This window comes from Salvelinus alpinus, chromosome 17 (genome assembly GCF_045679555.1).
Source record: "Salvelinus alpinus chromosome 17, SLU_Salpinus.1, whole genome shotgun sequence".
NCBI classification, from domain to species: Eukaryota; Metazoa; Chordata; class Actinopteri; order Salmoniformes; family Salmonidae; genus Salvelinus; species Salvelinus alpinus.
In genome coordinates this window covers 49,958,034-49,984,514 of record NC_092102.1, presented here as the reverse complement: position 1 = coordinate 49,984,514, position 26,481 = coordinate 49,958,034, and the positions used below count along the sequence as shown (strand labels likewise).

General features: G+C 43.6%; 1 protein-coding gene across 1 annotated transcript; it reads left to right on the top strand.

Moving 5' to 3' along the window:
- Positions 1-19,606: 19,606 nt before the first annotated feature.
- Positions 19,607-22,599, top strand: sox18 (SRY-box transcription factor 18). Its single transcript, XM_071349353.1, has 2 exons — positions 19,607-20,490; positions 21,304-22,599. The coding sequence occupies exons 1-2, from the start codon at positions 20,085-20,087 to the stop codon at positions 22,449-22,451; spliced, it is 1,554 nt and encodes a 517-aa protein (XP_071205454.1). The 5' UTR covers positions 19,607-20,084; the 3' UTR covers positions 22,452-22,599.
- The last annotated feature ends 3,882 nt before the right edge of the window (positions 22,600-26,481 follow it).

Here is a 26,481-nt window from a genome sequence, read left to right as displayed (position 1 = left end):
TTCGTATTTTGGAAATGTACTGCCAGGGCCCAATTATGGCAATATTACTCTAGAATGTTAAGGTTCTGTTGAAGACCTTCTTTGGTTGGTGATAGAAGTACCAAGTCATCCGCATATAGCAGGTATTTTACCTCTGTGTTAAATAGTGTGCGTCCTGGGGCTGCAGTCATCAGCATATAGCAGGTATTTTACCTCTGTATTAAATAGTGTGAGTCCTGGGGCTGCAGACTGGTCCAACATGTCTGCTAATTCATTGATATAAATGTTGAAAAGGTTTTGACTGGAACTGCAGCCTTGTCTCACACCTCGAAGTTGTGAAAATAATTCTGTTCTTTGGTTTCTGATTTTTATTGCGCACTTGTTTTCTGTGTACATACATTTTATTAAGTCATACACCTGTCATGACGTTGGCCTGTGGGTAAGGTTTATGACCCCCCCCCATAAATACCTTTCTCCCTTCCCTCTCTCTCTGACTCTACAGAGGGACTCTTGAATAGCCTTTGTTAAACATAGAGAGTCTGGGAACATCAAACAAGTGGAGGGAAAGGAACCACATTTCTCGGTAATAGAACCAGTTGAAAATATGCGTTGGTACTTCATGAATATGATGTCAGTTCGGTTGTCATCTGAGACATTATGACTGATGACAGGATGACCTAAACTGTATCTGGGAAAGTCTACACATTCTAGTTATCAGATTCACATGGAATTGTTGTGCAATTTAAATGTTTAAATATTAAACTATTTGTGAAAAGATTAAATGTAATTTTAGCTTCCAACTGAGAGAATTGGGTTTTTATAAGGTTTGAGCTCTGCACAATCAGTGGCCCGCCCCTGTGAAGAGACATGGGTTATAAACTATGAAACACACCCTTCTCCCTCCACTATATAAGCCCTTGACGAAAATGTAACCTTCTGTTCCGGGTAGCTAGCCATTTCACATCCGTTACACTCACCCCCCTTTCGACCTCCTCCTTTTCCGCAGCAACCAGTGATCCGGGTCAACAGCATCAATGTAACAGTATAACTTTAAACCGTCCCCTCGACCATACCCGGGCTCGAACCAGGGACCCTCTGCACACATCAACAACAGACCCACGAGGCGTCATTACCCATCGCTCCACAAAGGCCGCGGCCCTTGCAGAGCAAGGGGAAACCCTACTTCAAGTCTCAGAGCAAGTGACGTAACCGATTGAAACGCTATAAGCGCGTACCCGCTAACTAGCTAGCCATTTCACATCCGTTACATTAGGATCATGGTCCAATGTCAGAAGGATTCTGATAATAACTACAGAACGAAGCCAACCTCAGCGTGAGCTTTGGTTGCGAATGGTATGAACTTTGAACTCTTATTCACTACAGAAATGATACCTCCTAGCCGTTGAGTTAGCAGCGGCCGCTGTAAACGTGGGCTAGCAAAGGACGGACGACGTATCCGGTCTAACACACAACGACGATACTACAACGAATACCACTTACCAGAGACATTCTTCCGAGGACAGCAAGATCTCTGTTGGACAACACGGCTAGCATCTACCACCAACCTATCGAAGCGCAGCTCAGAGTAAATGTTTATTGCATTTCCCTTTTCCAAATGGGTGGTAATTTAGAATGCATAAGATACTGTATTTACGATAGAGTAGCTGCCTACGGCCCGGTAGAGACATCGCTTCTCCCTTTGTTCTTCAGTCTTGCCGCTCTTTCACTCAAACCCAGCCCCCTTTCCTTTGTGTAACCAGCCGTCATGTCGGCTCTGTCCACTAGGGACGTTTTCTGTATGACATCATTTGCATTCTGTGTATATGTAATTCTGTGTGATTAGTTAGATATTTAGTAAATAAATAATTAAACCCAATTTTGTATTGCTGATTCAACTTGTTAGCCAGGGTTCGTGAAGATAACCAAGAATTTACAACTTTCAGATGAGACTGAAATAAGGTGACGATTAATATTGACTGCTATTGATGTAAAATATTACTAGGTTTTTAAGAGTTTATTCGGAAGATAACAGCTCTATAAACACTCTTTCGTGGTGCCCCGACTTTCTAGTTAACTACATTTACATGATTAGCTCAATCAGGTAATATTAATTACAGAGAAAGGATTTTATAGAATAGCATGTCATATCACTTAATCCGGCATAGCCAAAGACACGACACACCTTACCACCAAGTCCACTTTGGAGAATTTTGTAGAATAGCCCTTCGTGACAAATAGAATCAAAAGCTTTTTTAAAGTCAATAAAGCAAGCAAAGATTTTGCCCTCTTTTTTTTGGTGGACGTGTTTATTAATTAGTGTGTGTAAGGTGTATATATGGTCAGTATATACAGTGGGGAGAACAAGTATTTGATACACTGCCGATTTTGCAGGTTTTCCTACTTACAAAGCATGTAGAGGTCTGTAATTTTTATCATAGGTACACTTCAACTGTGAGAGACGGAATTTAAAACAAAAATCCAGAAAATCACATTGTATGATTTTTAAGTAATTAATTCGCATTTTATTGCATGACATAAGTATTTGATACATCAGAAAAGCAGAACTTAATATTTGGTACAGAAACCTTTGTTTGCAATTACAGAGATCATACGTTTCCTGTAGTTCTTGACCAGGTTTGCACACACTGCAGCAGGGATTTTGGCCCACTCCTCCATACAGACCTTCTCCAGATCCTTCAGGTTTCGGGGCTGTCGCTGGGCAATACGGACTTTCAGCTCCCTCCAAAGATTTTCTATTGGGTTCAGGTCTGGAGACTGGCTAGGCCACTCCAGGACCTTGAGATGCTTCTTACGGAGCCACTCCTTAGTTGCCCTGGCTGTGTGTTTCGGGTCGTTGTCATGCTGGAAGACCCAGCCACGACCTATCTTCAATGCTCTTACTGAGGGAAGGAGGTTGTTGGCCAAGATCTCGCGATGCATGGCCCCATCCATCCTCCCCTCAATACGGTGCAGTCATCCTGTCCCCTTTGCAGAAAAGCATCCCCAAAGAATGATGTTTCCACCTCCAAGCTTCACGGTTAGGATGGTGTTCTTGGGGTTGTACTAATCCTTCTTCTTCCTCCAAACACGGCGAGTGGAGTTTAGACCAAAAAGCTCTATTTTTGTCTCATCAGACCACATGACCTTCTCCAATTCCTCCTCTGGATCATCCAGATGGTCATTGGCAAACTTCAGACGGGCCTGGACATGCGCTGGCTTGAGCAGGGGGACCTTGCGTGCGCTGCAGTATTTTAATCCATGACGGCGTAGTGTGTTACTAATGGTTTTCTTTGAGACTGTGGTCCCAGCTCTCTTCAGGTCATTGACCAGGTCCTGCCGTGTAGTTCTGGGCTGATCCCTCACCTTCCTCGTGATCATTGATGCCCCACGAGGTGAGATCTTGCATGGAGCCCCAGACCGAGGGTGATTGACTGTCATCTTGAACTTCTTCCATTTTCTAATATCTGCGCCAACAGTTGTTGCCTTCTCACCAAGCTGCTTGCCTATTGTCCTGTAGCCCATCCCAGCCTTGTGCAGGTCTACAATTTTATCCCTGATGTCCTTACACAGCTCTCTGGTCTTGGCTATTGTGGAGAGGTTGGAGTCTGTTTGATTGAGTGTGTGGACAGGTGTCTTTTATACAGGTAACGAGTTCAAACAGGTGCAGTTAATACAGGTAATGAGTGTAGAACAGGAGGACTTCTTAAAGAAAAACTAACAGGTCTGTGAGAGCCGGAATTCTTACTGGTTGGTAGGTGATCAAATACTTATGTCATGCAATAAAATGCAAATTAATTAATTAAAAATCATACAATGTGATTTTCTGGATTTTTGTTTTAGATTCCTTCTCTCACAGTTGAAGTGTACCTATGATAAAAATTACAGACCTCTACATGCTTTGTAAGTAGGAAAACCTGCAAAATTGTCAGTGTATCAAATACTTGTTCTCCCCACTGTACAGTCAGATGGTTAGGGAGAAAAATAATTCGACATTTACTTTCTCGAAGAAAGGTTTGAATTCTTGAATTCAAAATGCTACAGAAAACCTTTCCCAAGTTGCCCCTTACGCAAATTCCCCTGTAATTATTGGGGTCTGATTTGTCTCCACTTTTGTGGATAGGGGAGATGAGCCCCTGGTTCCAGACATCAGGAAAGCAGCCAGAAGTTAGTACCATGTTGAACAATTTAAGCACAGCATTTTGCAACTCAGGTGTGCTGTTTTTCAACATTTCATTTCTGCTGTTATCTAAACCACAAGCCTTCTTTGATTTTATAGATTTGAGCTTTTCATTTACTTCTTGTTGGGTTATTGGGGCGGCAGTCACTCTCTGTCTCTCACACACACACACACACACACACACACACACACACACACACACACACACACACACACACACACACACACACACACACACACACACACACACACACAATACAACCCAGTCTGTGCTGTGCTGATAGCATTGAGTGAGAGGTTAACGTGGGGACTCACCACATCAGATGAATGGTTACCCTAGTTATATGCCACTCCTCATGTTGCATCAAACAATCTATCTCGCCTTTGTACCAGGGAATTTCTCTTTCTCCTTTTGATGGCTAAAGATAATGGTGAGTCAGGAAATGAATACGAGGCGGAGATAAGCAGTCGAATGTTTACAGCAAGTTGGAGTATTTTTTTGGGGGAGAGAAAATGAAAATAGGAGCAGTAGAAAAACAAACGAATCAACAGACTAAATATGCTCCTAACTCCTTTGTTGAGCTCTGGCAATAGGTGGTACAATGCACGGAGCTGAGAAGACATCTCTAGAACACTAGTCTTTATATGTATTGTGAAAGTCCCAGTGTGTGTTGAGACAGTCCCAGCTATTACTTATACATTAATGACCTGAGCTCCATTAGCCAGGACACGCCTGATGTATCTAAAACCTCAGTCACAAATAACCACTCCAGTCTCTCAGGCACGTGAATAACACCAGTCACGTGAGTAACACCAGTCTCTCAGTCACGGGAATAACACCAGTCTCCCAGTCATGTGAATAACACCAGTCTCTCAGTCACGTGAATAACACCAGTCACGTGAATAACACCAGTCACGTGAATAACACCAGTCTCTCAGTCACGTGAATAACACCAGTCTCTCAGTCACGGGAATAACACCAGTCTCTCAGTCACGGGAATAACACCAGTCTCTCAGTCACGTGAATAACACCAGTCTCTCAGTCACGGGAATAACACCAGTCTCTGAGTCACGTGAATAACACCAGTCTCTCAGTCACGGGAATAACACCAGTCGACAAAGTCACGTGAATAACACCAGTCTCTCAGTCACGGGATTAACACCAGTCTCTCAGTCACGGGATTAACACCAGTCTCTCAGTCACGGGAATAACACCAGTCTCTCAGTCACGGGAATAACACCAGTCTCTCAGTCACGGGAATAACACCAGTCTCTCAGTCACGGGAATAACACCAGTCTCTCAGTCACGGGAATAACACCAGTCTCTCAGTCACGGGAATAACACCAGTCTCTCAGTCACGGGAATAACACCAGTCTCTGTCACGGGAATAACACCAGTCTCTCAGTCACGGGAATAACACCAGTCTCTGTCACGGGAATAACACCAGTCTCTCAGTCACGTGAAAAACACCAGTCTCTCAGTCACGTGAATAACACCAGTCTCTCAGTCACGGGAATAACACCAGTCTCTCAGTCACGGGAATAACACCAGTCTCTCAGTCACGGGAATAACACCAGTCTCTCAGTCACGGGAATAACACCAGTCTCTCAGTCACGGGAATAACACCAGTCTCTCAGTCACGGGAATAACACCAGTCTCTCAGTCACGGGAATAACACCAGTCTCTCAGTCACGGGAATAACACCAGTCTCTCAGTCACGGGAATAACACCAGTCTCTGTCACGGGAATAACACCAGTCTCTCAGTCACGTGAATAACACCAGTCTCTCAGTCACGTGAATAACACCAGTCTCTCAGTCACGTGAATAACACCAGTCTCTCAATCACGTGAATAACACCAGTCTCTCAGTCACGTGAATAACACCAGTCTCTCAGTCACGTGAATAACACCAGTCTCTCAATCACGTGAATAACACCAGTCTCTCAGTCACGTGAATAACTAACGAGTAACTCCATGTCGAGGCTGTTTTCAGACCTGTTTGACTGTCTACCTCTAATATACTCTTCAGAAGAACAGGCCTTCCCATTGCCTTCCTCTCTGTCTGTCACAGCGAACACTCCAAAAAAGCAAGTCCTGCTGGCTCTAGTTTTGTCTAATCTTGATTATTGTCCAGTCGTGTGTTCCAGCGCTGCAAGGAAAGACCTAGTTAACTTTTTAGGGATAGGGGGCAGCATTTTCACTTTGGATGAATAGCGTGCCCAGAGTGAACTGCCTCCTACTCTGTTCCAGATGCTAATATATGCATATTATTATTACTATTGGATATAAAACACTCTGAAGTTTCTAAAACTGTTTGAATGATGTCTGTGAGTATAACAGAACTCATATGGCAGGCAAAACCTGAGAAAAATCCAAACAGGAAGTGAGAATTCTGAGGCTGGTCAATTTTCAACTCATCGCCTATTGAAATCCCAGTGGGATATGGATCTGTTTGCACTTCCTACGCCTTCCACTAGATGTCAACAGTCTGTAGAACGTGGAATGAAGCTTCTACTGTGACGTTGAGCCGGACTCTGCCAGTGGTCTGGCAGAGTGCCAGGTCCTGGTCATGCGCATTCCACATGATATCGACTAGCGTTCCAATACTTCTATAGAAACAAAGGAATTCTCCGGTTGGAACGTTATTGAATATTTATGATAACAACATCCTAAAGATTGATTCTCTACTTAGTTTGACAAGTTTATTCGACCTGTAATATAACTTTTTGAAGTTTTCGTCCGACGTTCGCGAACGTTTGGAATTGTGCACTAAACATGCTAACAAAAGTAGCTACTTGGACATAAATAATGGACATTATCGAACAAAACAACAATTTATTGTGGAACTAAGATTCCTTGGAGTGCATTCTGATGAAGATCATCAAAGGTAAGGGAATATTTATGATGTAATATCGTTTTTCTGTTGACTCCAACATGGCAGAGAAATGTTATTTCTATCTGAGCGCCGTCTCAGATTATTGCATGGTTTGCTTTTTCCGTAAAGTATTTTTGACAAGTGTATCTTTGATGTGGCTCTCTGCTTTTTCTCCGGATATTTTTTTATATAAATATGCACATTATCGAACAAAACATACATGTATTGTGTAACATGATGTCCTATGGGTGTCATCTGATGAAGATCATCAAAGGTTAGTGATTCATTTTATCTCTATTTCTGCTTTTTGTGACTCCTATCTTTGGCTGGGAAAAATGGCTGTGTGTTTTTTGGACTTGGCGGTGATCTAACATAAATATATGTTGTGTTTTCGCTGTAAAACATTTTTGAAATCGAACACGATGGGTAGATTAACAAGATGTTTATCTTTCATTTGCTGTATTGGACTTGTTAATGTGTGAAAGCTACATATTTCTAAAAAATATTTTTGAATTTCCCGCGCTGCCTTTTCAGCGGAATGTTGTCAGGGGTTCCGCTAGCGGAACGTGTGTCCTAGAAAGGTATGAAGCTGCAGCTGGCCCAGAACAGAGCGGCACGTCTTGCTCTTCATTGTAATCAGAGGGCTGATATTAATACTATGCATGCCAGTCTCTCTTGGCTAAGAGTTGAGGAGAGACTGACTGCATCACTTCTTCTTTTTATAAGAAACATTAGTGTTGGAAATCAGACATGCCACCAGGGGTCTTTTCACAGTCCCCAAATCCAGAACAAATTCAAGAAAGAGTACAGTATTATAGAGAGCCCTTATTGCATGGAACTTCCTTCCATCTCATATTGCTCAAATAAACAGAAAACCTGGTTTAAAAAAACAGATAAAGCAACACCTCACGGCACAATGCCTCTCCCCTATTGGACCTAGATAGTTTGTGTGTATGTAGTGATATGTAGGCTACGTGAGCCTTTAAAATTGTTTTTATGTAGTTCTGTCAACAGCTAATGGGGATCCTAATAAAATACCCCAAGAGATCTAAAGAGTGTGATTCCAGGTCGGAGTACACATGGAGCACACTCATACACACACAGATACACAAATCAAATCTAATGTTTTATTTGTCATATGCGCCGATATACAACAGGTGAAGACTTTACTGTGAAATGCTTACTTACGAGCCCTTAACCAAGAGTGCTGTTCAGGAGCCTGATGGCTTTGTGGGTAGAAGCTGTTCAGCAGTCTATTGGATTGGGGATATAAACTGTTCAGCAGTCTGACGGCTTGGGGTAGAAGCTGTTCAGCAGTCTGATGGCGTGGGGGTAGAAGCTGTTCAGCAGTCTGATGGCTTGGGGTAGAAGCTGTTCAGCAGTCTGATGGCGTGGGGGTAGAAGCTGTTCAGCAGTCTGATGGCTTGGGGTAGAAGCTGTTCAGCAGTCTAATGACGTGGGGGTAGAAGCTGTTCAGCAGTCTGATGACTTGGGGGTAGAAGCTGTTCAGCAGTCTGATGGCTTGGGGGTAGAAGCTGTTCAGCAGTCTGATGGCTTGGGGGTAGAAGCTGTTCAGCAGTCTGATGACTTGGGGTAGAAGCTGTTCAGCAGTCTGATGGCTCGGGTGTAGAAGCTGATCAGGGGCCTTTTGGACCTAGACTCCTGCTTGCCCTGTGGTAGCAGAGAGATTTTTTGGGCCTTCCTTTGACACCGCCTACTATATAGGTCCTAGATGGCAGTAAGCTTGACCTCAGTGATGTACTGGGCTGTACGCACTACCCTCTGTAGCGCCTTACGGTCGGACGCTGAGCAGAGTTGCCATACCAGGCGGTGATGCAACCGGGTCAGGATGCTCTCGATGGTCCAGCTGTAGAATTTTTAGAAGATCTGCAATATATTTTCAGCATCTTGAGGGGGGGAAGAGGCGTTGTCGTGGACATCGAGGAACTTGAAGCTCTCATCCCGCCCCACTACAACCCCATCGATGTGAATGGGGGCCTGTTGCTCCGTCTCCTTTGTCTTGCTGACGTTGAGGGAGAGGTTGTTGTCCCGGCACCACACTGCCAGGTCTCTGACCTCCTCCCTATAGGCTGTCTGATCGTCGTCGGTGATCAGGCCTACCACTGTCGTGTCGTCGATAAACTTAATGATCAGAGACACAGAGACAATGTCGGCCCCCCTTATTATTCTTAACCTGTAGACAGGAAGTCTCAACGTCAGCAAGACAGTCTGTCACTGTTAATCATTCAGAGAGAGAGAGAGAGAGAGAGACTGCAAAAAAATATACAACTAGAGTTGGATAAATGGAGAAAATCTTGCATTTTTTTTTGCAAGGATTTATACAGGATACTAACCCTAACATTAAAACCTTCAATTCAAATCACAACTCCATACCAAAAACCTTGATTTTGAACAAAATGACAAAGGTTATGACAGAGAACTAGTGTTGTCAGGTTAACTAGTGTTGTCAGGTTAACTAGTGTTGTCAGGTTAACTAGTGTTGTTCAGGTTAACTAGTGTTGTTCAGGTTAACTAGTGTTGTCAGGTTAACTAGTGTTGTCAGGTTAACTAGTGTTGTTCAGGTTAACTAGTGTTGTTCAGGTTAACTAGTGTTGTCAGGTTAACTAGTGTTGTCAGGTTAACTAGTGTTGTCAGGTTAACTAGTGTTGTCCAGGTTAACTAGTGTTGTTCAGGTTAACTAGTGTTGTCAGGTTAACTAGTGTTGTCAGGTTAACTAGTGTTGTCCAGGTTAACTAGTGTTGTTCAGGTTAACTAGTGTTGTCAGGTTAACTAGCGTTGTTCAGGTTAACTAGTGTTGTCAGGTTAACTGTTATTGTCCAGGTTAACTAGTGTTGTCAGGTTAACTAGTGTTGTCAGGTTAACTAGTGTTGTCCAGGTTAACTAGTGTTGTCAGGTTAACTGTTATTGTCCAGGTTAACTAGTGTTGTCAGGTTAACTAGTGTTGTCAGGTTAACTGTTATTGTCCAGGTTAACTAGTGTTGTCAGGTTAACTAGTGTTGTCAGGTTAACTAGTGTTGTCAGGTTAACTGTTGTATTGTTCAGGTTAACTGTTGTATTGTTCAGGTTAACTAGTGTTGTCCAGGTTAACTGTTGTATTGTTCAGGTTAACTAGTGTTGTCAGGTTAACTAGTGTTGTTCAGGTTAACTAGTGTTGTTCAGGTTAACTAGTGTTGTTCAGGTTAACTAGTGTTGTCAGGTTAACTAGTGTTGTCAGGTTAACTAGTGTTGTCCAGGTTAACTAGTGTTGTTCAGGTTAACTGTTATTGTCCAGGTTAACTAGTGTTGTTCAGGTTAACTAGTGTTGTCAGGTTAACTAGTGTTGTCCAGGTTAACTAGTGTTGTCAGGTTAACTAGTGTTGTCAGGTTAACTAGTGTTGTTCAGGTTAACTAGTGTTGTCAGGTTAACTAGTGTTGTCAGGTTAACTAGTGTTGTCCAGGTTAACTAGTGTTGTCAGGTTAACTAGTGTTGTCTAGGTTAACTAGTGTTGTCCAGGTTAACTAGTGTTGTCAGGTTAACTAGTGTTGTCAGGTTAACTAGTGTTGTCAGGTTAACTAGTGTTGTCAGGTTAACTAGTGTTGTCAGGTTAACTAGTGTTGTCAGGTTAACTAGTGTTGTCAGGTTAACTAGTGTTGTCCAGGTTAAGTAGTGTTGTCAGGTTAACTAGTGTTGTCAGGTTAAGTAGTGTTGTCCAGGTTAACTAGTGTTGTCAGGTTAACTAGTGTTGTCAGGTTAACTAGTGTTGTCCAGGTTAACTAGTGTTGTCCAGGTTAACTGTTGTATTGTCCAGGTTAACTGTTGTATTGTCCAGGTTAACTGTTGTATTGTCCAGGTTATAACTGTTGTATTGTCCAGGTTAACTGTTGTATTGTTCAGGTTAACTGTTGTATTGTTCAGGTTAACTGTTGTATTGTTCAGGTTAACTGTTATTGTCCAGGTTAACTAGTGTTGTTCAGGTTAACTGTTGTATTGTCCAGGTTAACTGTTGTATTGTTCAGGTTAACTAGTGTTGTCCAGGTTATAACTGTTGTATTGTCCAGGTTAACTGTAGTATTGTTCAGGTTAACTGTTGTATTGTTCATTTACATTTACATTTAAGTCATTTAGCAGACGCTCTTATCCAGAGCGACTTACAAATTGGTGCATTCACCTTATGACATCCAGTGGAACAGCCACTTTACAATAGTGCATCTAGGTTTTTTCAGAAGGGGTGCAACTCTCGCTCTCTTGAAGACGGAAGGGACGTAGCCAGCGGTCAGGGATGAGTTGATGAGCGAGGTGAGGTAAGGGAGAAGGTCTCCGGAAATGGTCTGGAGAAGAGAGGAGGGGATAGGGTCAAGCGGGCAGGTTGTTGGGCGGCCGGCCGTCACAAGACGCGAGATTTCATCTGGAGAGAGAGGGGAGAAAGAGGTCAGAGCACAGGGTAGGGCAGTGTGAGCAGAACCAGCGGTGTCGTTTGACTTAGCAAACGAGGATCGGATGTCGTCGACCTTCTTTTCAAAATGGTTGACGAAGTCATCTGCAGAGAGGGAGGAGGGGGGGGGGAGGGGGAGGAGGATTCAGGAGGGAGGAGAAGGTGGCAAAGAGCTTCCTAGGGTTAGAGGCAGATGCTTGGAATTTAGAGTGGTAGAAAGTGGCTTTAGCAGCAGAGACAGAAGAGGAAAATGTAGAGAGGAGGGAGTGAAAGGATGCCAGGTCCGCAGGGAGGCGAGTTTTCCTCCATTTCCGCTCGGCTGCCCGGAGCCCTGTTCTGTGAGCTCGCAATGAGTCGTCGAGCCACGGAGCGGGAGGGGAGGACCGAGCCGGCCTGGAGGATAGGGGACATAGAGAGTCAAAGGATGCAGAAAGGGAGGAGAGGAGGGTTGAGGAGGCAGAATCAGGAGATAGGTTGGAGAAGGTTTGAGCAGAGGGAAGAGATGATAGGATGGAAGAGGAGAGAGTAGCGGGGGAGAGAGAGCGAAGGTTGGGACGGCGCGATACCATCCGAGTAGGGGCAGTGTGGGAAGTGTTGGATGAGAGCGAGAGGGAAAAGGATACAAGGTAGTGGTCGGAGACTTGGAGGGGAGTTGCAATGAGGTTAGTGGAAGAACAGCATCTAGTAAAGATGAGGTCAAGCGTATTGCCTGCCTTGTGAGTAGGGGGGGAAGGTGAGAGGGTGAGGTCAAAAAAGGAGAGGAGTGGAAAGAAGGAGGCAGAGAGGAATGAGTCAAAGGTAGATGTGGGGAGGTTAAAGTCGCCCAGAACTGTGAGAGGTGAGCCGTCCTCAGGAAAGGAGCTTATCAAGGCATCAAGCTCATTGATGGAACCTGGAGGGCGATAAATGATAAGGATGTTAAGCTTGAAAGGGCTGGTAACTGTGACAGCATGGAATTCAAAGGAGGTGATAGACAGATGGGTAAGGGGAGAAAGAGAGAATGACCACTTGGGAGAGATGAGGATCCCGGTGCCACCACCCCGCTGACCAGAAGCTCTCTGGGTGTGCGAGAACACGTGGGCGGACGAAGAGAGAGCAGTAGGAGTAGCAGTGTTATCTGTGGTGATCCATGTTTCCGTCAGTGCCAAGAAGTCGAGGGACTGGAGGGAAGCATAGGCTGAGATGAACTCTGCCTTGTTGGCCGCAGATCGGCAGTTCCAGAGGCTACCGGAGACCTGGAACTCCACGTGGGTCGTGCGCGCTGGGACCACCAGGTTGGGGTGGCCGCGGCCACGCGGTGTGAAGCGTTTGTATGGTCTGTGCAGAGAGGAGAGAACAGGGATAGACAGACACATAGTTGACAGGCTACAGAAGAGGCTACGTTAATGCAAAGGAGATTGGAATGACAAGTGGACTACACGTCTCGAATGTTCAGAAAGTTAAGCTTACGTTGCAAAAATCTTATTGACTAAAATGATTAAAATGATACAGTACTGCTGAAGTAGGCTAGCTAGCAGTGGCTGCGTTGTTGACTTTGTTTGAAAGTGTAGCTGGCCAGGTAACTGGCTAGATAATTAGTCTAAACTACACAATTGTCTTAGAACAAGGACAGCAAAGACAACTATGTAGCTAGCTAACACTACACTAATCAAATCGTTCCGTTGTAATGTAATAGTTTCTACAGTGCTGCTATTCGGTAGAAGTTGGCTAGCTAGCAGTGTTAGCAGTGTTGACTAGCAGTGTTGACTAGGTAGGAGAACGGCAGCGCAGCGGACGAAAATAGCTGGCTAGCTAACCGAAATTACTCTAGACTCCACAGTTATCTTAGATACAAAGACAGCAAAGACAACTATGTAGCTAGCTAACACTACACTAATCAAGTCGTTCCGTTGTTCCGTTGAATGTAATAGTTTCTACAGTGCTGCTATTCGGTGGCTAGCTGGCTAGCAATACAACAGGTTAACTGTTGTATTGTCCAGGTTAACTGTTGTATTGTCCAGGTTAACTGTTATTGTCCAGGTTATAACTGTTGTATTGTCCATTTTATAACTGTTTTGTAGTCCAGGTAATTCTTTTGTTATGGTTAGCTAGCGCTAGTCGGCTGTACCGGCGCCAAAACTCAGATATTTTTCATCCTATAGTTTGTTCTCCATCTGCTTTTTAAATAGTGAGCCAACATGCTTTCACCACTTCTGTTTCCATGATTGATCGAAACCCATTTTCACATGCTCTCTATATGTACACTATATGTATACATAATAAGACATTTAAAATGTCTTGATGCTTTTGGAACTTTTGTAAGTGTAATATTAACAGTTAAACGATTATTATCTATTTCACTTGCTTTCGCAATGTGAACATATGTTTCCCATGCCAAAAAAGCCCAAGGAATCGCCCCATTGAATTTTTTTTGTTGTTGTATAAAGTGACATTCCCAAATCTAACTGCCTGTAGCTCAGGACCTGAAGCAAGGATATGCATATTCTTAATACTATTTGAAAGGAAACACTTTGATGTTTGTGGAATTGTGAAATTAATGTAGGAGAATATAACACATTAGATCTGGTAAAAGATAATACAAAGAGATTTTTTTTATTTTTTTTGTACCATCATCTTTGAAATGCAAGAAAAAGTCCATAATATATTATTCCAGCCCAGGCACAATTTAGATTTTGGCCACTAGATGGCTGCAGTGTATGTGCAACGTTTAGACTGATCCAATGAATCACTGCATTTATGTTCATAATTTTGTATCAAGACTGCCCAAATGTGCCTAATTTGTTTATTAATAACTTTTCATGTTCATAACTGTGCACTCTCCTCTAACAATAGCATGGTATTCTTTCACTGTAATAGCTACTGTAAATTAGACAGTGCAGTTAGATTCACAAGAATTTAAGCTTTCTGCCCATATCAGATATGTCTATGTCCTGGGAAATTGTCTTGTTACTTACTGTCACGGCTCCTCCTCTGCAGTGCAGGGGGCGGTTCCTCCTGCAGGCAGAGGAGGGTCGTTAGTGATTGGAGCCACCTGGGCTCAGGGTATAAAGCTGTCACTAATCACTTCTCTCTCTCTCTCTGCTCCTCCAGGTATGCTCATGATTTGTTTGTTCCTTTGAAGTTTTGCATAGTTTTCACTCAGTCATGTTCACACACACATATTCACACATCCATGCACTTTACATACACCTTACATCATGATACTTCCACACCTCATACCTTTTTCTTAGTTTAAGTTAATAGTTTGTTTATAATAAAGAACACTTTTAAATTGGCCTATACCTGTTGTTCGTGTCCCCTCATTTGTCACAGGCTATGAGCCGGCTTGTGACAAGTGGGGGCTCATCCGGGATAGTAGTTAATTTGGGTTAGTTTAGTTTAGTTTGCCAAATGTTTTTTTGTTTGAGTGGATGTTTTGGTTGGGCCAATTTTTGTTTAAGAGAGAGTTGAGAGCCATGTGTTCTTTTGGTTCAGTTAGCTTGGTAGCTAAGCAATTCACTCTGTGTTTTTCTGGGTTTTGTTCAGGTGGGAGTCCTCTCCTGTTCAGGCATATCAGCAAGTGTCCATAGGAGGCTTGTGGTGTTTTTGTTTTAGGTGGCAGTGAACGTGGGTAGAGCATCCCTTTCCCTTTTCCCCTACATCGGCTCGGGAGCACCTCCGTGGTTATGGGAGGGCCGCCAGTTTCTGGTTGTCTTTTCCACTCCACTGGTTTTGTGTGCATAAAACCCCACCACATGTGACTGCACGAAGACCAGGGCCAGTTAGTTAGTAGTTTTGGAGGATAGTGGGGTGTGGCTCCTGTCCTTGAACCCAGATTGACAGCAGGTGAGTTGTGTTTTTTTGAGCATTTGTAATAGTTGTATTGGTTGAGGAAAATGTCTTCCATTTTGTGTAGTTTTGTTCAAGCTCCTTCAGAGGTAGCCTTAGAGTTGTGTACTAAGGAGCAGTTAATTGAAATTGCTGAACATTATCAGATTGAGATTGTTGATAAAACTAGCTTAAAGCAGGGTCTTAGGGAAATGGGTGTTTTTGGCAGTCAGTCTGCTAGTAGTGAGGGTGCAAGTTTTCAGTCTAGCCCTTCATTAACTTTTGAGCAGCAGAGGGAACTGTTGCAAATGCAATTAGAGATAGAGCGATTGAGAAATGCTAATAGACCGGAAAGACTACCACAGTTTGATGTTTCACAGAATCTTCGTTTGTTGCCTAAATTTGATGAGTCAGATCCAGACACATACTTTACTTTATTTGAGCGTATTGCGGAAGCTAGAGCTTGGTCAGATTTGGACATGACTATGTTGTTGCAATGTGTACTTACAGGTAAAGCACGTGAGGCTTTTGCAGCACTGAGTGTAGCTGACAGTAAAGTTTATGCTAAAGTTAAATCAGCAGTTCTGAAGGTCTACGAGCTTGTGCCAGAGGCATATCGTCAACGTTTTCGTTACAGGAAAAAGTTAGATTCACAAACCTATTCTGAGTTTGTTTGTGATTTGACTTCTGCATTTAATCGTTGGTGTACAGCTTCTGAAGTTAGTACTTTTGAGGGTCTGTCTAATTTGATTGTGTTAGAACAGTTCAAAAATTCTGTTTCTGACCAGGTTGCTACATACATGAATGAACGTAAAGTTAAGTCTCCAAGTGATGCAGCCATCCTTGCAGATGAGTACAGGCTAACACATAAAAGCCATTTTGAGTCAAACAGTGACATGTACCATGAAAATAACTTTACTCCTAGGAATAATAGGTCACCTTTTTTGGGGGCATCTTTCCAAAGGCCTCAGCAGAAGTTTGGGTCTGGAGGATTTAAAGCACCGGTTAATGCTAATACCTGTCGCTACTGCTTAGTTGAAGGACATTGGAAGAAAGATTGTCCTCTGCTTAAATCAAAACAGTCAGTTCAAGTTAAACCTGCTGTGATGGCAAGTCCTGTTACAGCCTCTGACCACCAGGGTGAGCTGTTTCAGCCACTAGTTGAGTTTGATTCTCCGTCTTCCCACTCTGATTTTTCAGCCTTTATTTCAGATGGTGTAGTGTCCCTGGTAGATGGCAACCAGAATGTTAAAATCAAGATCCTAAGAGACACTGGAGCTTTAGATTCTTTTATTTTGGAATCTGTTTTGCCGTTCTCTAAAGAGTCTGATACTGGCCGTTGTGTAATGGTATGTGGTATGGGTTTAGTTCCATTCTCTTGTCCTTTACATGAAGTTACCCTAAAATGTGGTCTAGTAGAGGGTGATGTAGATGTTGGGGTTAGACCTCAGTTGCCAGTAGAGGGAGTGCACATGATTTTGGGGAATGACTTGGCAGGTAGTAAGGTGTGGGCAGATGGCAAATTAAACATCTGTAAGAAGCAACCTTCAGTGTCCCCTGCAAGGGAATCTCCGGATCAGAACTGTGTGTCTCCTGAGGTATTTCCAGTTTGTGCGGTTACCCGCGCAGCCTCTCGTAAGGAGATTGAGAGTAAGCCAGAAAGTCTTGAGTTGCCAGTCAAACTCCAGACAGAACAGTTGACTAGTTCTAGAGATTCATTGATGGCTGAGCAAAAAGCCGATACTACTTTGGCTGATCTGTTTGATAAAGTGGTTCCTGATTCAGTGGTGAGGAATAGTGCTCAGTGTTATTTTCTTCTTGATGGGCTGTTGGTCAGGAAATGGGTTCCACACTATGATCAGGGTCTAGGAGAACCAGTCTTTCAAATAGTTGTACCTACTACTTTGCGAAATAAAGTGTTGCAAACTTCACATGGTGATGTGGCAGGTCATATGGGTGTTTGTAAAACGTATGATCGTATACTTCGTTATTTTTTCTGGCCACGTTTAAAGCGGGATGTATCTCAGTTTATTAAAACTTGTCATACGTGTCAGTGTACAAGTAAGCCAAACCAGGTCTTACAAGGTCGGTTGAAAAACTCCCAGACTTTGCAAAACCTTGGGGTTTTGGTAGATCATTTAGACTCTGAGAAACGTGATGAATTGGTAGCTCTTATTAGAAACTACCCTGTTTTGTTTTCTGACACTCCATCACAAACCCACTTAATTGAACATGATATAGACATCGGAGATGCTAAGCCTATCAAACACAGATTTTATCGTGTATCTGAGGAGAAGAGACTAAAACTGGAAACAGAGATGCAGTCTATGTTGGACACAGGTATTGATTTGGCAAAATGTGAGTTTGCCAAAGCTACAGTCACATACCTAGGCAAGGTTGTTGGTCAGGGATTTGTCTGTCCCGTAGAAGCCAAGGTTCAGGCTGTGAAGCAGTTCCCACAGCCCTCTACAAAGAAAGAACTGATGCGCTTCCTGGAAATGGCGGGGTACTACCGTGCTTTTTGTAAAAACTTTTCGGTAGTAGTGTCCCCACTGACCAATCTGTTGAAGGCCAAGGCTGAATTTATCTGGTCCACCCAGTGTCAAGAGGCATTTGATGCAGTTAAGACTCTTTTGTGTTTGGCACCTGTGTTGGCAGCACCAAATTTTGGGAAACCTTTCAAATTGCAGGTAGACGCCAGTCAAATCGGTGCTGGGGCTGTGCTTCTCCAGGAGAATGACGACAAGGTTGAGTGTCCAGTCAGTTTCTTCTCCCGAAAATTTAATAAGTATCAGAAAAACTATCCTGTAATTGAAAAGGAGGCTTTAGGTCTCATTTGGGCTTTACAGCACTTCGAGGTCTATGTTGGTTCTGGTTTGACCCCTTTAACTGTGTTCACTGACCACAACCCACTTGTTTTTCTGAGGTCCCTGCAAAACCCAAACCAGCGCCTGATGCGTTGGGCTTTGTTCTTGCAACCTTTCAACCTTGATATTAGACACATTAGTGGTAAGGATAATATCATTGCTGATGCTCTGTCCCGTGCTCCTTTAACCTAGCTTGTATCTCTTCTCTGCTGACCCTACGGGCTGTCTGCGCCTCTTTCCTCTTAAATTGCTCCCCAGGTACCAGGGCTGCTGAGTTTGAGGGGCGGACAGTCAGCTGGGGGACACGGGGCTACTGCTAGGAGCCGGGATTGGTATTTTTGTTTATTTGTTTTTTGGGAAATTTGAATTATTTTGAATATGTTGGAGGAAGTTGGGTTGAGGGTGGGACCCTCATTTTAAGGAGGGGGGTGTCACGGCTCCTCTGCAGTGCAGGGGGCGGTTCCTCCTGCAGGCAGAGGAGGGTCGTTAGTGATTGGAGCCACCTGGGCTCAGGGTATAAAGCTGTCACTAATCACTTCTCTCTCTCTCTCTGCTCCTCCAGGTATGCTCATGATTTGTTTGTTCCTTTGAAGTTTTGCATAGTTTTCACTCAGTCATGTTCACACACACATATTCACACATCCATGCACTTTACATACACCTTACATCATGATACTTCCACACCTCATACCTTTTTCTTAGTTTAAGTTAATAGTTTGTTTATAATAAAGAACACTTTTAAATTGGCCTATACCTGTTGTTCGTGTCCCCTCTTTTGTCACAGGCTATGAGCCGGCTTGTGACACTTACAACCTCATGCTAATCGCATTAGCCTACGTTAGCTCAACCGTCCCCCGGGTGGGACACCGATCTGCAGAGATCCTTAATAAGAGGATAAATTGAGAGAGAAGGAGAAAGTTGCACTGCTAAGCAGCATGGCTTTTACTGTGGTCTCCTTTTCACCACAGCTCTAGCTGTGAGGGGGGTTGGATAGGGACCAGACACAGAGGGACTGGTCAAGGTTGTGTGTCTTTCTCTATGTGTGTGAGCAGAAACAATGGGCCTATCAGATTACATGTCTCTGTGTGGGAGGGGGGGGAGGTAGGGAGCGGGGGGAGGCAGGGAGTGGAGGAAAGGGGGCGCCACGAAGAGGGGTAGAAAGGGGGAGGAGGGAGGAAAGGGGGAGGAAGGGGGAGACGGAGGGGAGGCAGGGAAGGGGGGGGCAGGGGGGAGAAAGGGGGAGGCAGGGAAGGGGAGGTAGGGAGGAAAGGGGTGGAGGAATGGATGGGGGGGTAGGCAGGGAGGTGGAGGCAGGGAGGGAGACAAAGGAGGAGGAAGAGGGAGGCAGGGAGGAAGACTCTCCCCCCTCCTGCTCACCTCGCTAGTTTCCCTGGCGTCTGATTGGTCTATACCGGGTATATATTTACACAACGGGTTTATCAAGCCTCACCACAACTTTCAAACTCTGAAGCTCTGGAACAACAGAGGAGAAACAGACTGGACACACCAACAACGGGTTCTGGAAAACAGAGAGAGAGAAGAGAGGAGAGAGAAGAGAGGAGAGAGAGAGAAGAGAGGAGAGAGAGAGAGAGAGAGAGAGAAGAGAGGAGAGAGAAGAGGGGAGAGAGAGAGAAGAGGGGAGAAAGAGAGGAGGGAGAAGAGGGGAGAAAGAGAGGAGAGAGAAGAGGGGAGAAAGAGAGGAGAGAGAAGAGAAGAGAAGAGAGGAGAGAGGAGAGAGAGAGAGAGAGGAGAGAGAGAGAGAAGAGGGGAGAGTGAGAAGAGGAGAGAGAGAGTCATGGGACCTTTGAGATTATAAACTCCTTGTTTTTGCTGCTGTGTCAATGTTTCACTCTTTTTACTCAACATACGAGTCTTTTTAAAACGTTCCCGAACAACAACATCAGTTGGACTACTAAACTACTAAACAGGATTTTGTCTCCCTGGAATGGATATATCTGAGTCTAGTTTCTGTTGTGAGGCCAGTTCTCTGCCAGGCCAGGATGGAGCCAGTCAGCGTCCATGGGTGTCTTCCCCCAGCCCGGGTCCTGATCGTGGGCTAGGACCCTTCGACCAGACCCCCCTCTCTGAAGGATCTGGAGACTGTGGCCCCTCTGGGTCCCGTAAAGAGGCCGGTATAGGAGCCCCAGGGAGTGGACCATGGACAGGGACAGGTAGTCCTGACTCGACCCACCCAGGAGCACCTTCCTTGGGTAGCGGAGAAGGGAAGCCAGGGGGTGAGTCGAGGATCCGTCGGCCCATGAATGCCTTCATGGTGTGGGCTAAAGACGAAAGGAAGCGCCTGGCCGTTCAGAACCCAGACCTCCACAATGCTGTCCTCAGCAAGATGCTGGGTAAGATTTGACACACTCTCTATTCACAGTGATTTATGTAACTCTTTTAGAAACCGTTTTTCCTGTGGTGTCTTCAGGGTGTATTGTGTCATTTATTCAGCTTTAGAAGGAATGCTTTGTTATTTGTCTTAAATCATACATGTTTTGCCATGTCACGAACCACAATCAATCAGTAAAATCAACTCCACTTGTTGGTATGCCTTTAATCACTGTCTGTAAAATTTCGTATTCAAGTCATATGCCAAAATGTGATTTATCAGCTAACAAAACCACATGTTGGATTGTTTCAATGTTTAACGTGTTCAGTAATGCTTAGTACGTAATGTAAAGCTGTCTGTTTTTTTTCCACACAGTAAGGAAGTAGACAGACTTTTATTCTGAAAACACATCACTTAGTAGCTACATTATACTAAATGTGTTTAGAGCTGCACAGATTCCATTTGGATGTAAACTGATTTAAGCAAAATGTTTGATGATGATTATGCTGAAAGTGCTACGGCTGCTACTGACGCTACTGCTACTAATTATGCTACTGCTGCTAATGATGCTACTGCTGCTAATGATGCTACTGCTGCTAATGATGCTACTGCTGCTAATGATGCTACTGCTGCTAATGACGCAACTGCTACTAATGATGCTAATGATGCTACTGCTGCTAATGACGCTACTGCAACTAATTATGCTAATGATGCTACTGCTGCTAATGATGCTAATGATGCTACTGCTACTAATTATGCTAATGATGCTACTGCTGCTAATGATGCTACTGATGCTAATGTTGATAACAATGTAAATATGTATTATTGTCTTTAGGCCAGTCGTGGAAGGCCCTGACTACTCTGGACAAGCGTCCCTTCGTTGAGGAGGCAGAGAGACTCCGCCGCCAACACCTGACGGACCACCCCAACTACAAGTACCGCCCACGTCGCAAGAAACAGGCCAAAAAGCTAAAACGGGTGGAACCGGGGTTACTGCGCCACAGCCTAACCCAGGGAGGGACAGGGGAGGTCTATGGACACCCACGGGATAGTTACGTACATCCAGGCCACCATCACCCCCACCACCACCTCTTGCCTCCTCTCGGCCACTTTAGGGACCTTCACTCAGGGGACTTGGAGAGCTACGGCCTGCCCACACCGGAGATGTCCCCCCTGGATGTGATGGAGGAGACAGGAGGGGACGGAGGGGTGTTCTTTCCCCCTCACATGCAGGAGGACATGGGCCTGCATGGCGCTTGGAGTAACTACAACCATTATAACAACCACCATCACCACAACCCTCACAGTAATCACCCCCGTTCTTTTAGTCAGAGTCAGGGTCATAATCAGGGTCATAGTGGTCATGATCATCATCTTGGCCAGAGGGGCTCCCTGCTCTGTCGTCGTCCCCAGGAGAAGTGCCTCAGCCAGGCTCCAGAGCCTACGAACTCTCCCAGTCCTTACTCTAACCTCCAGGGCTCCTCTATAAGCCTGTCTGAGCCAATCAAACCTCATCTTCCTATCAGCAGTTCCTCTGTGTCCTCTGGTTACTATAGTTACCTGTATAGTAGCTCTGGATCAGACACCAACCAGTCATCCCACTTCACCTCTCACCTGAGGCAGCTCTCTCCCCCACCTGAGTCCTCGTCCCTGGCCCCTACATCCAACCCCTTAGTCCCCCAGTCGCTGGACTCTATACGGGACCAGCCAGGTCATGGTTCCTTAGGTCCTACGTCAACAGAGTTCTGGACAGAAGTGGATCGCCATGAGTTTGACCAGTACCTCAGTGCCAGCCGGACTCGAACGGAGGAACATGGGGGTACTCTCGTCCCTGTTTCTAATTCTTTGGAACGGTACGGGGGTGGAGCTATAGCCCTGGGGAAGAGCCCTGTCGCCTGTGAGGAGAGCCAGACCAGTCCTCTAATTTCACTTCTGTCTGATGCTAGTAGTGTTGTCTACTACAGTACCACTATCACTGGCTAGACTCCTTGTCTTAGACTGACTTAGTGTTCAGCTGTGTGCTGTAGTCTGGAATAGTCCAGTATAGCCTACCAGACCTGTGGCTCAACGGGTATGTTTAAAAAAATAAAAAAATACATACTTTCAATTCTTGAGTGGCACTTGATGTCATTTGCACGACGGAATAGTAACAGACGTGCAAACTCTAAACTTAGGCAAGCACACCTCATTAAAAAACAACAACTTTCAAGTATTTGAACGAATTGGACTTATGTATTTGACACAGGTCTACAGTTGAGGACTTGAGGACTTTCAGGGTAAGATTGATTTATAGTCTGCAACAGACTACTGCAGACCGCTCTTCTACTTACTGCCCAGACAGGCAGAACTTTTATCATTATAAGAATGTTCATTTTTATTATAGCCATTTTTATTCACTTCCTGTTTCCTGTTGTTTTATTTGTGTTGAATTATTTGCACTGGGTCAAAAACGTGTGCACAGGAAGACCACTATGGTATAACACTTTGGGTTAACACATTATCTTGACAATCCATCTGGAGATGCTCTACAGATCATCTACAGGCTATCAGAAACATTTAAACTGTCTACTAACCCTAATCCCTAACCTTAACCCCTAACCTTAACCCTTAACCTTAACCCTGACCTTTATTCTAAACCTAACTGAAACCTTAGCAAGCAGTTGCTTTGCAACAGATAGTTTGTTGATAGTATGACCGTCTATAGACCATCTGTATATATAGACCATATGTAGACAGTCTGTATCTATAGACCATCTATAGACCGTCTATAGACCATCTGTATATACAGACCATATGTAGGCCGTCTGTATATATAGACCATATGTAGACAGTCTGTATATATAGACCATCTGTATATATAGACCATATGTAGACCGTCTGTATCTATAGACCATATGTAGACAGTCTGTATCTATAGACCATCTATAGACCGTCTATAGACCATCTGTATATACAGACCATATGTAGACCGTCTGTATATATAGACCATATGTAGACAGTCTGTAGACCATCTGTATATATAGACCATATGTAGACTGTCTGTATCTATAGACCATCTGTATATACAGACCATATGTAGACCGTCTGTATATATAGACCATATGTAGACAGTCTGTAGACCATCTGTATATATAGACCATATGTAGACCGTCTGTATCTATAGACCATCTGTATATACAGACCATATGTAGACCGTCTGTATCTATAGACCATATGTAGACAGTCTGTATCTATAGACCATCTATAGACCGTCTGTATCTATAGACCATCTATAGACTGTCTGTATCTATAGACCATATGTAGACCGTCTGTATCTATAGACCATCTATAGACCGTCTGTATCTATAGACCATCTATAGACTGTCTGTATCTATAGACCATCTATAGACCGTCTGTATCTATAGACCATCTATAGACCGTCTGTATCTATAGACCATCTAGAGACCATATGTAGACCGTCTGTATCTATAGACCATATGTAGACAATCTATAGACCATCTATAGACCGTCTGTATCTAGAGACCATCTATAGACTGTCTGTATCTATAGACCATCTATAGACCGTCTGTATCTATAGACCATCTATAGACTGTCTGTATCTATAGACCATCTATAGACCGTCTGTATCTATAGACCATCTATAGACCGTCTGTATCTATAGACCATCTATAGACCGTCTGTATCTATAGACCATCTATAGACCGTCTGTATCTATAGACCATCTATAGACCGTCTGTATCTATAGACCATCTATAGACCGTCTGTATCTATAGACCATCTATAGACCGTCTGTATCTATAGACCATCTATAGACCGTCTGTAACTAGAGACCATCTATAGACCGTCTGTATCTATAGACCATCTATAGACCGTCTGTATCTATAGACCATCTATAGACCGTCTGTATCTATAGACCATCTATAGACCGTCTGTATCTATAGACCATCTATAGACCGTCTGTATCTATAGACCATCTATAGACCGTCTGTAACTAGAGACCATCTATAGACCGTCTGTATCTATAGACCATCTATAGACCGTCTGTATCTATAGACCATCTATAGACCGTCTGTATCTATAGACCATATGTAGACCATCTATCCAGATAAAGTGTGACCAAACGTTGTAATGAAACCATTTTAAAATGGGTGTATCAGCTTAATGGGACTATCTAGTTTCCAGACGAAGATGTCAAGGCCATGTGACTGTATGAGGTCTGCAATAGTACGAGACTAGGAGTTCATTTTGAACAAGGTTGGACTTTTTCTATTTACATCAAACAGTTGTTCATATTTTAATTTCAGTCACCACACATGAAAGGGCAATCTGGGATTAGGGAATCATTTGAAGGACTTTTAAAATGAATTACATATAGCCTTCGTGCCAAAAACGGGTGACGGCTTTGTTGATGTTTGAATCCCAGATTACCCCTTTAAAGACCACGTTGAGCAGGTCGTAAATCATGTCCTTTTTATAGTATAATAATTATCTTTGAACAAAAGCAAAGTTTGGAATAAAACAAACAAAACCATCTCTCTGCAATGAAATAAATTAAATGTATTATTTCATACGTCATTGTAATTAGGACATTACTGTGACTCAGGATTATTTTAAAAAACATTTTATATTTCAGTTGTTGTTGTTTTTATTGAAAAGGGCATTTTTTAAATGAAATATTAAAATATTTTACATAATAAAATGAAGTTATTGCTTAAAATGTTTGAGACTTCCTTTCACTTGGTTTAAGATTAAGACATTGGCTGCTTTGTTAGTTATAGAAATTATTCTCTAAACTTTGTTGGAAAACTCTGTTTTCTTTTCAACAATCTTTTTATTTTCTGCTACTTCAGTCTCACTTCCTGGTGGTAGGTTTTGACGTTGTTTACACAATGTGTTATGTCAATACAGTGTTATTGTCAATACTATGAATCTATGTCCTCAAACCTTTTCCCATCGAATGAAAGACCGAGACAGACAATCTCTTCCGTGTGTAAACTTTAAAGCCGACCGACTGTCCGAATCCATCCTGGTGGAGTTCTGATCACCACTAAATTAGTTTGGCTCACAAGCCCATTATTCGCTTAAACCGCTGACTGAAAGAAAAGCATTTTTTTAACAAGAAAGAAACAACAGAAAGGAAAAGTCACAAATGACACTCTATTCCCTATTTAGTGCACTACTACTTTTGACCAGAGTTATAGGCCCAGGGGGGAAAAGGATGGCATTTGGGAGGCAGAGTGTTTCTCGCCTCGCGGCTCTCAACGCAAGGAGAGAAGAAGAAAAGTGGATCTGAGAGAAATTTATTTTTTTATTTTTTATTATTGTTTCCAGAACACAAAATTAACATTTGGATTAGAGAAAAAGCGATGTTGATTTCTTAATCCACTATGAGGATCTAACTGTTGACATGTGTCTTCTTTTAAAATATTTATAATGTTGGCACGTATGTCCGCATGTGCATCGCAACGTACTGGGAAAGTGTGTGTGTGTGTGTGTGTGTGTGTGTTGTCCTCATAGGGTGCATGGTAACAGTAGTTTATTGTTGCGGGTCGCTGTGAAAATGGCGGGTAGGTCCGGCGCAGGACACAGTCAGCATGAAGTTTAATCAATTACATGTAAAAAAGTAGCTGGAATGTGAGCGACCAGGAAACTCCTGCGGAAGTACAGGAAGTTAGTGTGTGTGTGTGTGTGTGTGTGTGTGTGTGTGTGTGTGTGTGTGTGTGTGTGTGTGTGTGTGTGTGTGTGTGTGTGTGTGTGTGTGTGTGTGTGTGTGTGTGTGTGTGTGTAGGAAGGATGTTGAAGAGGTGTTTTTCTTTTTGTATCCAAACACCGCTTCACCCTCACCCCATCACCAGCAGTGGAAAACATAACAATGAACAGCCAGTTTGTTTGATTCTCTTTCCCCATTTGGAAATGAGAAAACTTTAGCTCTAGCAAAGATATCTTGGTGTGTGTGTCGGGGTGTATTTGTGTGTGTTTTAGAGAGTTTGTCATTTTGTGTGTGCATTGGTCT